General features: G+C 54.6%; 2 protein-coding genes across 2 annotated transcripts; both read left to right on the top strand.

The window, feature by feature from the left end:
• The first annotated feature begins 4,900 nt into the window (after nt 1–4,900).
• Nucleotides 4,901–5,273, top strand: LOC105805977 (60S ribosomal protein L10-like). The gene has a single exon (XM_012638958.1). The coding sequence runs from the start codon at nt 4,908–4,910 to the stop codon at nt 5,208–5,210; it is 303 nt and encodes a 100-aa protein (XP_012494412.1). The 5' UTR covers nt 4,901–4,907; the 3' UTR covers nt 5,211–5,273.
• A 2,199-nt stretch (nt 5,274–7,472) lies between these two features.
• GNB2 (guanine nucleotide binding protein (G protein), beta polypeptide 2) lies at nt 7,473–12,653 on the top strand. Its single transcript, XM_012639038.1, has 10 exons — nt 7,473–7,639; nt 9,871–10,016; nt 10,253–10,291; nt 10,400–10,506; nt 10,816–10,879; nt 10,958–11,120; nt 11,216–11,282; nt 11,584–11,785; nt 11,878–12,094; nt 12,175–12,653. Exons 2-10 carry the CDS (start codon nt 9,960–9,962, stop codon nt 12,279–12,281), a joined length of 1,023 nt encoding a protein of 340 aa, XP_012494492.1. The 5' UTR covers nt 7,473–7,639; nt 9,871–9,959; the 3' UTR covers nt 12,282–12,653.
• Nucleotides 12,654–14,481: the final 1,828 nt, after the last annotated feature.

Here is a 14,481-nt window from a genome sequence, read left to right as displayed (position 1 = left end):
GGCCTTACACATACGCACGTGTACACACGATCACACATAGGCATTCAGGTAACCCGCCTTTAGCTCCCTTTCCCATCTCTCTGTCTTCAACACCCTGTTCTCGGGAGGAGGCGTTTATCAAGACAGTTTTCTCCCGATAGCCCAGGTTCTTCTGGGCTCCCGGCACCACCAGCACAGCAGTTTTGGTAGTGGAGGTGAAAGAGCAGCTCTGACAACCTGGGTGAGCTGAGAGACTCTATGTGAGCGTGTGCATGTAGATGTGTGCCTGTATGTATGTATTTATGTGTGTGTGTGCATATGCACATGTGAATACATGTGTGTTAGGGACACTCCTACCTGTTTGGGGTTGGGGAGAGCATTGGGGCCAAAGATGGCATAGGAAGAGGGTACTGTGTGATGACCACATGTTCCTGAAGGTTCTCTGCTCACCAGATGCCCACTCTGGAAGACATCCCACACTCCCCAAGCCAAAGGACAGATGGTTTGAGCTAACTCATTGGTTACCTACTGGTGACAGTGGCATTTCACGGGCTGGTTCAGAGTTCAGGTCTGGCACCCGACACTGAGAGGGTCCAGGCTTCAGTGGGACTGGTGAGCAGAGGAGAGAGCTGACTCAGGAGCTGGGAGATCGAGATTGTCCCTAGTGACCCTAGGTGGGTGACTGACCTCTCTATAACATTGGGGCTTGGTTGAATTAATTGGATGAGCCTCTTAACCTCTCTGCACTTGCATTTCTCCATCTTTCAAAATGCAGAGGTGAGGATTAAAGGAAAGCTGGAGGGGAAAGTGATTCTATTCATCGCTCACACCTCTCCTTTGTTGACATGTAATGATGTTGCCGCACTTCCCATGGAGTTGATCTTGTCAGTTCCCACTATTCCTTCTCCCCCTCCCCCACAGTCATCTCATCTCAGATTCAGAAACTTTCCCACTCAGAAGAAACCTTACTGATTATGGATCCAATCCCAGGATTTTTTTTTTTTTCATAGAGACAGGGTCTTGCTCCGTTGTGAGTGGAGTGCAGTGGCACAATGATAGCTCACTGTAACCTCAAACTCCTGGGCTCAAGTGATCCTCCCACCTTGGCCTCCTAACAACCACTGGATTTTACAGATGGGTTTCTCCAGCTAGGGCTGGGCCCTGTCCTGGGTCACACAGCCCACTGGGGTCAGAGTCAGGGCTAGAGCCCACATTTCTTATCAGCCAGTTGAGATATGACCCTGTCTCATAACACCTCCGTGTTCCTCACCAAACTTTGCTGTCTCCATCCGTGGGACAGCTGGTAGTGAGGACTCCAGCTGATGCCAGAGTCAGTGCCTGGCTGAGAGCTGGGCACCTAAGACTATTCAGCAAACAATGGGGCCTAAGAGTGTCTCTGAGGAGTTTTTTGAGACTTTAATATTATTATGCATAAGTTAGAAGCCTACAGTCCATCTGGTAATCAGAAGTGAATTTTGCTTTCATGGCTGGAGGAAAAGCTATAGTTGGTTGACTACAGGGCTAGACTTGATTTACCTCTCAGTCAACTATGGCCAATGTTTATTTGTCATGGGATCTGATATAAAATGCTAGTGTATTGGCTGGGTGCAGTGGCTCAAGCCTGTAATTCTAGCACTTTTGAAGGCCGAGGTGGGAGGATTGCTTGAAGTTAGAAGTTCAAGACCAGCCTGAGCAAGAGCCAAACCCTGTCTCTATAGAAAAATAGAAAAATAAGTTGGATGTGGTGGCTCATGCCTGTAGTCCCAGCTACTTGGGAGGCTGAGGCAGGAGGATCACTTGATCCCAGGAATTTGAGCTTGCAGTGAGCTATGATGAGGCCACTACTCTCATGCATGGCCAACAGAGTGAGACTCTATCTCCAAAAAGTTAAAAATAAAAAAAAAATAAAAATTCTAGTGTATTATAGAAGTGGCTAAGGCATAGTAATTAATACATTTCACTTGTCTATTCATTGATTCAACAAACATCTTTTATGCCTACTGTATGGCAGGCACTGTGCTAGGCTTGGGAAGGAATACTGAGGTATTTAAGATACAGTATACCCCTGTTCTCAAGGAGATTTTGTGCCGTGGGGAGCACAAACATGCACAAAAGTGAGATGAGATGACGGCCAGAGGAAGGAGGGGCTACCTGTCTCTGAGAGTCCAGGAAGGCTTCTAGAAGTGAAATTTGAGTTGAATTGTGAAGGATGAAGAGGGATTCATAGGTGAAAGGTGGGAATAGTCTTCCACACAGAGAGCAGCATGTGCAAAGGTCTAGAGACATGAAAACTTCCACAATACATGGAAATAGAAGCTTGGTATAGAAAGGAGAGTTGGATATGAGCTGACAGCAGAGGCCAAGGCCAGTGTCAGGGGGAGATGAGGCTGGAAAATAATCAAAGGCCAACTGGTTTGTGCCTGCAACTCTGTTTTTATTTAGAAGACACAAAGCATCTATTACGTGCCAGGCATTGTTATAAGTGCCTTACGAATATTAAGTCATTTAATCTTCATAACAACCCAATTATTATCCCCATTTTTCAGGGGAAACAAAGGCATAGAGACTTGCCCAAAATCACTCAGCTGGCGACAGGGATGAGATTGGAACTGAGACACATGAAAAGTGTGATTCTGGCACAAATGTTGTCATGTTTTTATTCATTCCATAAATGTTCTCTATGTGCCTCATAGGCACTGGGAATAAAATGGCTCATAGAACTTGATGTGACTCTCCTAGAGTTTAATGTCCACCCAGGAAGATGGATGATTAACTAATTAATTCAATAAAGTCAGCCAGAGGTTCTCACACTCCATGCCTACCTTCAGCTTGGCCAAACCTGAGCACCTGGTAGTGATGTCCCAGGTGCTAGGGCCAGGGTCAGGCCCCTCAGACCCCAGGTCTTGGCAATGATTTGGCATCTTGTGAGGGTCTCTTCCATGCGGGCTGAGCTCTCACCCAGCCTTCTGCCAAATAAGCCAAGCGCCTTGGCTTCCCGGGGAGTCCCTGGCCCAGCGCAGGTGGCAAGTGCCCAGAAATACACAGTCCAGTAAAGGCTGCAGTAGGAATGAAGCCAGCATTGCAGTGGACACAAACAACAGTGTGGTCAAGGAGGCAATATTGAAACTAAGCCCCAGAAAATGTCCTGAATTTTTCTGGCAGACAAGGAAGTGGAGTTGGAGCAGGGGATGAATGGCATTCTGAGGGGACAAGACCCGGCCTGAGTGTCATGCAAAGAAGCTGGCCCTTCTCATGGAATCACTGGGGAACTACAGCATGGTTTGGAACAGGAAAGTTAGCTATCCAATTTGCATTTTAGAAAGATATCTCTGGCAGCTCTTTGGTAGGTTGATTAGAGAGGAACTCTCTTAGATGCCAGGAAATAAGCAAGAACCACGGTGACAACAGCTGGCATACAGTAGAAGGGACGGGATTTAATCAATATTCAAGAGGTAGCATGAATAGGATGTATCCACCAATGACGTAGACTGCTATCCTTACACCAATAACCATTGCCCTTCTTTGTTTATTAATTGTTTTAGCTGCATACATGGCTAGAGACTACATATCCCAGCCTTCCTTGCAACTGCCCAACTTCTGAGCAGTGGTGTCCTTGATCAGGAAAGAACTTGTGCTTCTCACCCACGCCATTTTCCAATGGGTGAGATTCAGATGTGATGGTGATTGCTGCTTGGGCTATGCTGGACAGAGATGGAAGCCTTTTTTTTTTTTTTTTTTTTTTTTTTTGAGATGGAGTCTCACTCTGTCGCTCTGGCTAGAGTGCAGTGGCGTCATCACAGCTCCCTGCAACCTCAAATTCCTAGGCTCAAGCGATCCTCCTGCCTTGGCCTCCCCAGAGTGCTAGGATTACAGGTGTGAGCCACGGCGCCTGGCTTGGAAGCCACATGTCGAAGATGGCAGGGATGCCCCACAGTCTTGGAGTATCTATTTTGGGGTTGTTGCTTAAGTCACTAAATTTTGGGGATTCTTTGTTATAGCAGCTTTGAGTATACCTTAATTGCTGACCATCCTTTGGCTTTGGGGAATGAGGGAGTGCAAAGTCTCTGGGTGGATGGTGGTGCCACTAACTGGGCCAAGAGATCCAGGGAAGGGATAAGGCTGGGCAGTGTGGGGTGTGGGGAAAGATGATTAATTTAGTTTTGAATATGTTGGGTGTGAGATGTCTGTGAACAGCAGTGTGTAGTAAATGTTTTAACAACCATGGAGGGGGAAGCCCTGATCTAAAGCATTTGCCAATTTGTATGATGTAAATACTCCCACCATGGATGAATTCAAATTACCACTATCAACATGACTTTGCTGAGTGAGGAGTTGGGAAGAGAGGTGCACAATGGGCTCCTGTGAGCTGGCACGAGCTGACACCAGCACAGTACTGTCCCTGAGCATCCAAGTGGAGATACTCCATCTGCAGTTGGACAGGAACCATGTCTGCACATGGGGAAGTGACATCTGGGCTGGAGATAGAGGTTGGAGAGTTATGAGCCATTAGGGTGTAAAGTCACAGTAGTGGATAAAGTCACTGACGAATAATGTGAAGAGAAGAGGAGGCCAAAGTGTCAGCATTCTGGAAAAAACAACAGAGGTTCCTTGTTTTGTTTTTTTACAGAATGCCCCAAGGAGGAGGACAGGCCAAGAGAGAACAGTTAGAGGAAGGAGGACCTGGGACCCATCAGAGCCATGTCTTCCACTTGTGCTCCCGGGCTTCTACTTTCTCAGACAAGTTAGTCACCCATTGGTCATCCCCACCACCTCCCTCTCTCCTACTGTCCTTCCCATTATCATCTAAGCAAGCTCCTAGAACCAAATATCTGGCAATGGTTCCTCTAAGGGACCTTGGAGATAGTCCTTTCTGATGTATGTTCATGTGTCAGACCTTGTGCTGTCACCAATCTAGGATCGAAACAGGTATGCACAGTGCCTTTGGAAAGCCCCAGAGCGCTGTGGCCAGGCTTCACATTGACCAAGTCATCATGTCCATTCGCACTAAACTGCAGAACAAGGAGCATATGATTGAGGCCCTGCACAAGGCCAAGTTCAAGGTCCCTGGCCACCAGAAGATCCACATCTCAAAGAAGTGGGGCTTTACCAAGTTTAATGCAAATGAGTTTGAAGACATGGTGGCTAAGAAGTGGTCCATCCCAGATGGCTGTGGGGTGAAATACATCCCCAATCGTGGCCCTCTGGACAAGTGGCAGGCCCTGTGCTCATGAGGGCTTCCTCTGTGCTGCCCCTCCTTACTCATACCCACCAATAAATCCTACTTCCTGTCCACCAAAAACACCCCAAAAAACCCTCCCAGATATCTGGACTCTACATTCTCTTCCACTGTTGTCCCAGCTTTCTATACCCTGCTCCCAAGCCAAGATTCCCCAAACCCTGGCCACTTTTGCTATCTTCATTGCCTCATTTCTTACTCACCAGCAGCTCACTGCAAGCAGACTCCTGGCCTGAGCAACCACTGCAAATGCTCTGGACAAAGTTACCAGTGGCCTCCACGGTATCCAATCCTTTGCACACTTCTCAGCCCAGTCCTGCTTCATCTCTCTGCAGCATTCAACACAGCTTACCATTTCCTCTCTGGAACACTCTTTTCTATTGGGTTCCAGAACTCCTCATTCTCCTATTTTTCTTCTTAGCTCTCTGGCTTCTCCTTTGGCAGCTTGTTCTCCAGCCGACCTCTAAATGTTGGAGTTCCTCAGAGCTTGGTCTTAGGCCATCTCATCTTTTCGCTAAGCCTCTTTATGACTTCATCTGCTCGAATGTGCCACTCGCTCTCGGGGCTCCATTCCAACCCAGATTTCTCTGCTGAGACCCAGACCTGCTTCTATAGCTGCCTATTGAACATTTCTCCTGGCACTTCCTGGGCACCTCAAACCGAAAACTGTCAAATCTAAAACTCTTGATCTTCCCCCCAAAATGTAACCCCACTCCGATGTTCTGTTCCCAGTAAACGGCACCTCTAGGCCACCAGCATGAATTGTTATTTCAGTGCCCATCTACCTACCATCTGTGCTCTCTGTAGATGGTAAGTTCGCTGCAGGCTGAGAGGCTGCACCTGTTGTTCACAGTTGTATCCTCATTGCCTAGGATGGTGCCTGATACATCACTGGGGCTCAGTAAACATTAGCTGAATGAGCTAAAACAGGAAAACATATTATCACCGAAACCAAAGTGAGAGGAAGCAGCATCAGATGCCCTATAGAGATTGACAAAATTGGGTTCTAGTCCTCAGCTGCTAGTTTTTTAAGTGACTTTAGGGAAGTCACTGTGCCAGTCTGTAGATTGAGGAAATTGAAGTAAATTATCTATGAGGGCCCTTCCAAAGTCTAACATCTAATTGACATCTATTATCTATTGCTAATATGTCATTGAATTAGTAGGTGCACATACATAGAATTTGTGCATAACTAAGAATGTGACTGTTTTTCTTATTTTCTTTAAAAAATTATGCTTTTCAAAAATATTTGTACCGCCTTTAACAGGGACTAAATGAATAGCGTGTTTTGGTACTTTTAAATTGCAAGGAATCAATGGAGGCTATTCGTTGACTTGAAATTTCTAAAGCATTTTCACATTCTATGGTATCACAACAGTCCAAGAGATTTGCAGGGCAGATGGCCGTCAACACTCCCATTTAACAGGTGTGGAAACGGAAGCAGGCCTATGCTTACATTCTTGTCCCATTATTGGAATGGTCCCCAGGGGGATTCCATCTAGAAGCTGGTATAGATGTACTGTAATCGCACAGCAAAATCGTTAAGGCTGTCTGGGTTCATATCTTAACTCTGCAGCCTTCGGTCTATTTCCACTGCTAGAAAAGGGGTAGTGCTAGTACTTCACAATGTTGTGAGGATTAAATAACGTAAGTATGGAACTCAATAAATGAGTTGCTATTGTGGTGGCATGCGACCCTGTAATGGGGTCTATAAAAACCTGGGCAACGCTAAGGAACTGTCTAGGCAGGGCTCTTATGGCATTCCCAGGGGTCAGCACCAGCCCTCACCCACCCCTGCTCAGGGGACGATCGGAATCGCTGTTCTTTCCTTCTGCTACCTCGAGGCGGGCTCTGTCCTCAGCGGTCCAGATTTCTCAGGCTCCGCCCCCTGAAGAGGGGCGGGGCCTATCCAGGGCAGGGGCGTGGTCCAACCGAGAACTGGGCCGTCGAGCTCCCCTTCCCAGTCTGGATCCACCCAATCCGGGAGGGGCTGGAGGTCTATCACGTGACCAGAGAGCCGTCTCACCCTCCCCTATGCGTGTACCACCTCTGCCGGCCCCAGGGGGACGCCTTACTCCTTTTTGGGAGCAAACCATTTTTTTTTGGTCCCATTTGCGTCGAAATAGTGTGTCGTACTACCTTAGTTGTGACTGAGTCAGTCTTTGCCCCTTAAGTGGTGTTTTCTCTTCTGGCCTCCCCCCAGTAAGTAGTTGGTATCGTCCAGCCGGGCCCTGGGCGCGGCGGCGACGGCCGCGTCACTGGCGGGCGGGATCCCTCCGCTCTGGGGAGAGCAGCGCTGGACGGTTGAGTTGGGGTGACTGAGGAAATCCATCCGCGTCGCTGCTGCTGCCGCCTCCGCCGCGGAGGAAGACAGGACCTCCCGCGCTCCTCTAGCGACCCCTTCGCAGAGTCCCACCGCCACAGGTACCTCCGCTGACAAAAGGAGTCCTTATGCCCCCCAGCCCCAAATTCCCATGGGGGAACCTCTATTCCTTCTGTCTCCCCGGTCTGGCCTCTTGGGAACGGACGTAACTCCCCAGACCTCCCCTCCCTTCCTTCGGCCCCGTCGCTTCCAAACCCGGAAGGGGAACTGGGGGACCCCTTTCCCCATTAATGCATGCGCTCCCCGCACCATCAGCGGCATTTTGCCTGACCCCAGACCCCATCCCAGCCCCGCCTGCCTCTTGCTCCCTTAGAAGTTGGGGGGCTCAATTCCGGGCTTCCTCTAGGCCCCGTCCCGCCCCCTTTCCCCACCACCACCCTCCCGACTGTCCCAGGTGGCACCCCTCGTGTCCCCCTGCTTCGCACCCCTGCCGGCATTCGCCTTGCAAAACTGCAGAATCTGGGGAGAAACAGGCAAGGCCGCGAGCCACCCTTCGCTTCGTCTCCACCCTACCCCGATTGGGGTTCTGCCCGTGGTTTGTGGCCCCCTACCCGATACCGGAGACTTCGTCACCCTATTCCTCCTTTACAGGTCCTAACCCCAAGCCTAGCTTCCAGGTGTCTGTCTCCCGCCCAGCTTTCTTTTGGGCAAAATGGAGGTCGTGGGGGCTGGAGGGCCAGGCCCACTGCGCTTCGCAGCGCGGCACTAGCCCGCGCCTTCCAGCTGCCAGATCCGGGGACCCTCCCCTGTCTCCTCCTCTTCGCCCCAGCAGACCTGCGAAAATGGTGGCACCCCCATTTCTCTATGAGGCCCTGGCTGCTGTATCCCCCAAATTCGGGGGCTGCTGAGGGGGCCCTGGAGGGTGATGGGAACTGAGGCTGGGAGTGTCGCCCCCACCCCCAGCGGCTTCCTCCTGGCCTGCTTCCTTCTGCCCCGGGCCTCTGGCGTTGCCGCCCGGCCTGGGCTGCTGGCAGCTGGAAGGGAGGCGCTTTGTCCGGACCTGGGGGTGAGGTGGGGTAATGTAGGGATTTCTGTCCCTTTGCCCCCGTTTTCGAGGGGCATCCCCTGGCACTGGCGTAGAAAGCTGAACTCAAGGGGAAATGTCAGTGGGGAAGAGGAACGCCCAGTGCCTGTGGGGAAGTGGGAGCTGGGTGGGGGACGCCTGGGTCGGCAGAGTGCGGTGTGCACGGCTAGATCACACAGGTGTCCAAGGGGGGGCAGGACTTCGGCCCGGGAGGAGCCAGCCAGGCCCGAGGATGGGCCCCTGGGGTGCCGAGGGCGCAGGGGCCGGGCCGCCTGGGGCTGCCGGCTGACGCCTGGGACAGAGCAGCTCCGCGCCTCTGGGCCGGGGACCTCTCTTCGGAGCCCTAATTACTCGAGAGCGGCTCCCACGGGCCTTCTGCGGGCGCGGCGGGCGGGCGGCCTCGGCGCTGGAGGGAGCAGCGGTTTGGGGCTGCCTTCCCCGCCACTCTCGCCCCCACCCACGGTGGACGGCTAATGGGGCGCAGCCGGTCTGGGGATTATCCGGGGTGAGCCGTCCCGAACCTATTAGTGCCCAATCGGCTTTTCCCAAATCCTGTAAACAGCCACCCTGGCCTGTTCTGGGGAGGGGTGGGAGGCAGGGTCGGGCGGGGGCGATGGGTCCGGGGGTGGGGTCACCCACCCTACAGGTCTCTGCCGTGGATGCGGTTGCCTTGACAACGGGGCTAGGGTGGGGGCACTTCACCAATGAGGTGCTCTCAGTCCGGGTGACGGTTGCCTAGGCAACCCCACGAACAGCCCAGCTTTCCCCTCTGGTCTCCCCCCACCGTGGAAGCTGGGGGTGTGTGTGGAGGGTGTGCGGCGTGTGGGGTGAATTTAAAGAGGCACCGCCCCTTTTAAAATTAGGTGCTTGGAGGGTGGTGCCTGTGCGGGCTGGGGCGGGCGCCAGGTCTGTTTTCGAAGGGACTCCCCCCCAACCAGTTCCTGCCTCGGGTGTCCCGCCCGGGCTGCTGTCCGAGGGGGGAGGGGTTTCCCCTGCGCTTCCTCTTGCACTTCCCGCTCCGTTTCCGGGGGGCGGGAGGAAGATTGGGGAAGTCGGCTAGTCCTGGGCCTACACCTCGGCAACACCTCTCTGGTGCCAGAGACCCCGGTTCTGCCCCGGCGAACTCGGCCACCGCTGCCGCTCCCTCCCCCCTTCGGTGCTTACCCCTTCCGGGCCGAACATCAACCCCGCCTTTCCCCCTTCTTCCCTGGCGGCCTTGGGGCCTGACGTCAGCCCTGCATCCCCCAGGCCTCGGGCCAGCGGCCAGGAGCTGCCTCCCCCAGCCCCCGTCCCGCGGCCCCCAGCCGCCCCCAGCCCCGCCCCACGGGCCCGGCGCCATGAGTGAGCTGGAGCAACTGAGACAGGAGGCCGAGCAGCTCCGGAATCAGATCCGGGTGAGGGCCTGGCCGGCTGGGTTGGGGAGGCCAAGCGGGCAGGGCTGGGTGGCTTATGTGTACTGCTGCCCAGCGCCCTGGAGTGGGCGGGGTCGGGTTTTTGGGGTGGGGGAGGGCGGGCCCCCTCATCTCTCAGTGTCTCAACGTCTCCACTCCTGTCTCCTGTTTCCCTCCCTCTCCTCTCCCACCTGTCTTCTCTCCTGCTTCTCTCTGCCTGGCTCTGCCATCTCTTACAGGACGCCCGAAAAGCATGTGGGGATTCAACACTGACCCAGGTGAGATGAATCCCAGGCAGGACTGGAGGCGTGGGCGGGTGAGGTTGCAGGCGTGCTGCTCAGTGGGGTCCTGCTGCCTCCCTGAGCTCATTCTGCCTCCACCTCCAGATCACAGCTGGGCTGGACCCAGTGGGGAGAATCCAGATGAGGACACGGAGGACCCTCCGTGGGCACCTGGCAAAAATCTATGCCATGCATTGGGGGACAGACTCAAGGTGTGTGTGCGCGGTTGGGTTGGGGCTCTGTGCTGAGCTTTTGTGTTCAAGTGCTGTGGGCTGACTTACAGCAGGTGGGGCAGATCTGGCAGGATGAGCAGCACACCCGTATTCCCGAGGTGCATTTGGGAAGACTGTGATCCCCACACGGAGAGGGGGGGAGCAGGGCCATCCCAACAGGAACTTCTGGGCTGCTACTGGGGTTGTCTTGGAAGAGCCTCCTGCCCGATCAGAGAGGGGGAGGGTGTCCTGCCTCCAGAGAAAGGCTTCTCACCTGAGCCCTGTGCCTCTCTGTGTGCCATCCCCCAGGCTGCTGGTCAGCGCCTCCCAGGATGGGAAGCTTATCATCTGGGACAGCTACACCACCAACAAGGTAGAGGTGGTACCTGGGGAGGGGTGGGTGGCAGGGCCCTGGCTGGCTCTGACCCTGAGCACTGCCCCTCCTCCCTAGGTCCACGCCATCCCGCTGCGCTCCTCCTGGGTCATGACCTGTGCCTACGCGCCCTCAGGGAACTTTGTGGCCTGTGGGGGGTTGGACAACATCTGCTCCATCTATAGCCTCAAGACTCGCGAGGGCAATGTCAGGGTCAGCCGGGAGCTGCCTGGCCACACTGGTGAGAGGGCCCTGGCTGGGCACGAGCACTGTCGTGGGGGCCGGAGTTGTGCTGCCCTCTCTGTCTGAACCTGGCTGACCAGCCCCTTTCCCTAGGGTACCTGTCGTGCTGCCGCTTCCTGGATGACAACCAAATCATTACCAGCTCTGGGGATACCACCTGGTGAGTCCCTGCCAGAGCTGGGCAGTCTGGGTGAACCCACACTTCCTGCCTCAGTCCGGGGCCACTCTGTGCTCAGCATGCAGCACACACCCTAGCTTCCCTTTCCTGGAGGGTGCCAAGAGGATGGGGGAGGGATGGGCCCCGTCCCCAACTAAGGCTCTTTGACCTGGGACAAGAGCAGGCTCCTGGGGTCCCGTCCTTAGGTGCTCTGACAGGGCTGGGCCCATGTGGTGGAGGGGATGGGGAGCAGGATTCCGTCCTTCACCCCATCTCTATCTTTTCCTTCCTGTCACCTCTCCAGTGCCCTGTGGGACATTGAGACAGGCCAGCAGACCGTGGGTTTTGCTGGACACAGTGGGGATGTGATGTCCCTGTCACTGGCCCCTGATGGCCGCACCTTTGTGTCGGGTGCCTGTGATGCCTCCATCAAGCTGTGGGACGTGCGGGATTCTATGTGCCGACAGACCTTCATCGGCCATGAATCCGACATCAATGCTGTGGCTGTAAGTTCCAGGGCGAGCCAGGCCAGCCCCTCCTGACGAGGCTCCTGGCCCTGCTCCGTGCCCTCATCCCACCCTGGCCCTGTGTCCTGCAGTTCTTCCCCAATGGCTACGCCTTCACCACTGGCTCTGATGATGCCACGTGCCGCCTTTTTGACCTGCGGGCCGACCAGGAGCTCCTTATGTATTCCCATGACAACATCATCTGTGGCATCACCTCTGTTGCCTTCTCACGCAGTGGCCGGCTGCTGCTTGCTGGCTATGACGACTTCAACTGCAACATCTGGGATGCCATGAAGGGCGACCGTGCAGGTGAGACCAGGGTGCCTGGCAGGGCAGGTAGGGATGGGGAACCCTGGCCAAGTAAGTTCTGAGGTCTGTCTTCCTCACAGGTGTCCTTGCTGGCCATGACAACCGTGTGAGCTGCCTTGGGGTCACTGACGATGGCATGGCTGTGGCCACAGGCTCCTGGGACTCCTTCCTCAAGATCTGGAACTAACTGCCCCAACCCCAGCTGGGCCCAGGCCGGGAGGGGCCCTGCCCACGCCCACACTACAGGCCGGGAGCTTTGGGGCTGGGTACACACCAAGCCTCCTTCCCCAGGCCATGGGGCCTTGGGTCCCTGCTCCCCCACCCAGGTTTGGTTCCTCCCGGGGCCCCCACTGTGGAGATGAAGATGGGATGGAATGGGGGAAGAGGAGGGGGCAGAAGGCCCTCATCCTTTTGCTGCCCTGGGGTCGGGGCCTCACCCCTCTGGAGGGCCAGAGGCAGAAGGTGGAAACTCCAGGGGCTGGCTTTTTTAAAACTGGTTTTATTTTAATTTTTATTATATTTTCAGTTTTTCCATAAAGGAACCAATTCCAACTCTGTACCTGGTCTCCACCCTTGCTTGTGTCTTTCTCGTTCCTGAAGGCAGATTGGGGGGGGGGGCACTCTTCCTCAGAGCAAAGCTGAAGTCCTAGGTAAGGAAGCCTCTGCCCAGCAGGGCCACAGGTGTTCTAGACACAGCCTCCACTGTCCTTGTGCCTGGTTATGCTGCTGACCAGAGCAGCCCCTGCCCTGAGTTAGGTGCTCATCCCTAATGCCCCTTCCCCCAAGTAAAGACAGTAGCTGACTCAGAAAGGGAGAACACACACAAGTTTTATTGGGAGAGAGGAGTATTTACAGGGGCAAGTAAAAGAAAGGGAAGTCACACAGTGAGGAAGATTGTGGGCACAGGGCAGATGAGGGAACACGGAGTGGCCCCTGCACCAACCCCAACCCCAGGAAGGGCAGGGGGCAGCTGGGGCCCAGGAAGACGGGCTGGGGAAGGACAGCAACAGGTCTGAGTCCCTGGGCAGGGGGCTCAGGGGCTTGTAAACATTGACCACTCTCAGAAGGGGATGGGGTGGGAGAGGGCTCCCCCTACACTTCCTCACAGGGTTAAGGCCTCTCCAGGCTCATGGGCCCCCTAAATTCAAAGTCTCTTTAGCTGGGGGAAGGGGCAGGAAGAGACAGGAAGTGTCCCCCCCTCCCCTGCATTGGCTGCGCAGGGGCAGGGGCAGTTACATTCAGTCACAACAGGAGTCTCCCCTACACCTTGGAAACGCCAACACAGATGCGGATGTGCCAACACTGGCGAGAGGGAAGGGGGAGTTGGGGGCCAGCAGCATCAAGACATCCCCGGCCCATTACCCCCTTATTGCTTTAGAGAGAATATTGTCTTTTCACGGATGCTAACACTGTCCAGACCAGGGAGAAACAGGTGGAGGGGCCCTTCCACCTCGAGGCCAGCTTGATTCCCCAACACTGACCCAGTTGCCACTTTGGTGCAAAAAAAAAAAAAAAAAAAAGTCATCTCTCTGGGGACAGATGGGGAAAGAGACAGCTCCTCCCTAGTTCCCCAGGGCAGGAAGGATAAATACATTCATGGAGGGAGGCAGTGGGAGAGTCTCGCCCTAATACTGCACTCTGAGCAATGAGGTCGGTGGGAAGCGTCAGATGAGAAACCCAAAAGATAAAACAAACTACTAAAAAACAAAAAAACGGATAGAGACAAGTCCAGGTAGGGATTAGGACTAAGAAATCAGTGAGCAAGAGAAGGGCAGCCTACTAGCCAGACCGAGGAGACACACACTCCGTTCCTGACCCCAACATCACCCAGCACCGAAAAACGCACCGACGGGGAAGGCCACTCGCTCCTCTCCCATTTGGTCAGCGGCAGGGTCAGGTGCGAAGCCAGGTGGTCCACACCCCATAGCAGGCTATGGGTTAGGGGTGCCCTGGCTGCCCCCCACATTGCAACTCTAAGCCCCAAGGTGCCCACTTCTTGCCCTTCAAGGCCCCTCTTCCTCCCCCGTCACAGGAGAAACGACTCAGTCCAATAAGTGGCGCCTCCTCCCTCCGCAGCTCCTGGAGGAATCATCCCACCCCCACCTCTCGCAGGGGCGAGACAGGGGCTTGTGGCCCAGAGAATACATTCATGTGGCAAGGCAGACAGCTGGGGCTTTCAGGTTCACACCAAGGCGTCCCCCAAAATGGCAGCGGTGGGGGAAGCCCCTCGCCAGGGCCAGAATCAGAGTCCAAGTCCGGCCGCCCCGCCCCGCCAGCCAAATGAGGTTGGCACTGACCCGGCCCTTCCCATCTACCCACAGGCCAGTGCAGGAAGGTAGCCTGGGGGGCTGAGGCGGCTCGTCCAATTTGTGCAACTTTCCCCCAAA

This window comes from Propithecus coquereli, unplaced genomic scaffold (genome assembly GCF_000956105.1).
Source record: "Propithecus coquereli isolate 6110/MARCELLA unplaced genomic scaffold, Pcoq_1.0 Scaffold137, whole genome shotgun sequence".
NCBI classification, from domain to species: Eukaryota; Metazoa; Chordata; class Mammalia; order Primates; family Indriidae; genus Propithecus; species Propithecus coquereli.
The sequence above is the reverse complement of the archived record's forward strand: the minus strand, read 5'-3'. Positions and strand labels throughout refer to the sequence as shown.

Excerpts from the sequence above, each read along its gene's own strand:
- GNB2 (XM_012639038.1), top strand. The coding sequence starts at position 9,960 with ATGAGTGAGCTGGAGCAACTGAGACAGGAGGCCGAGCAGCTCCGGAAT. Across the intron at positions 10,507-10,815 it reads CATTGGGGGACAGACTCAAG|GCTGCTGGTCAGCGCCTCCC; the intron begins GTGTGTGTGCGC and ends GCCATCCCCCAG. Across the intron at positions 11,283-11,583 it reads AGCTCTGGGGATACCACCTG|TGCCCTGTGGGACATTGAGA; the intron begins GTGAGTCCCTGC and ends TCACCTCTCCAG.
- LOC105805977 (XM_012638958.1), top strand. The coding sequence starts at position 4,908 with ATGCACAGTGCCTTTGGAAAGCCCCAGAGCGCTGTGGCCAGGCTTCAC.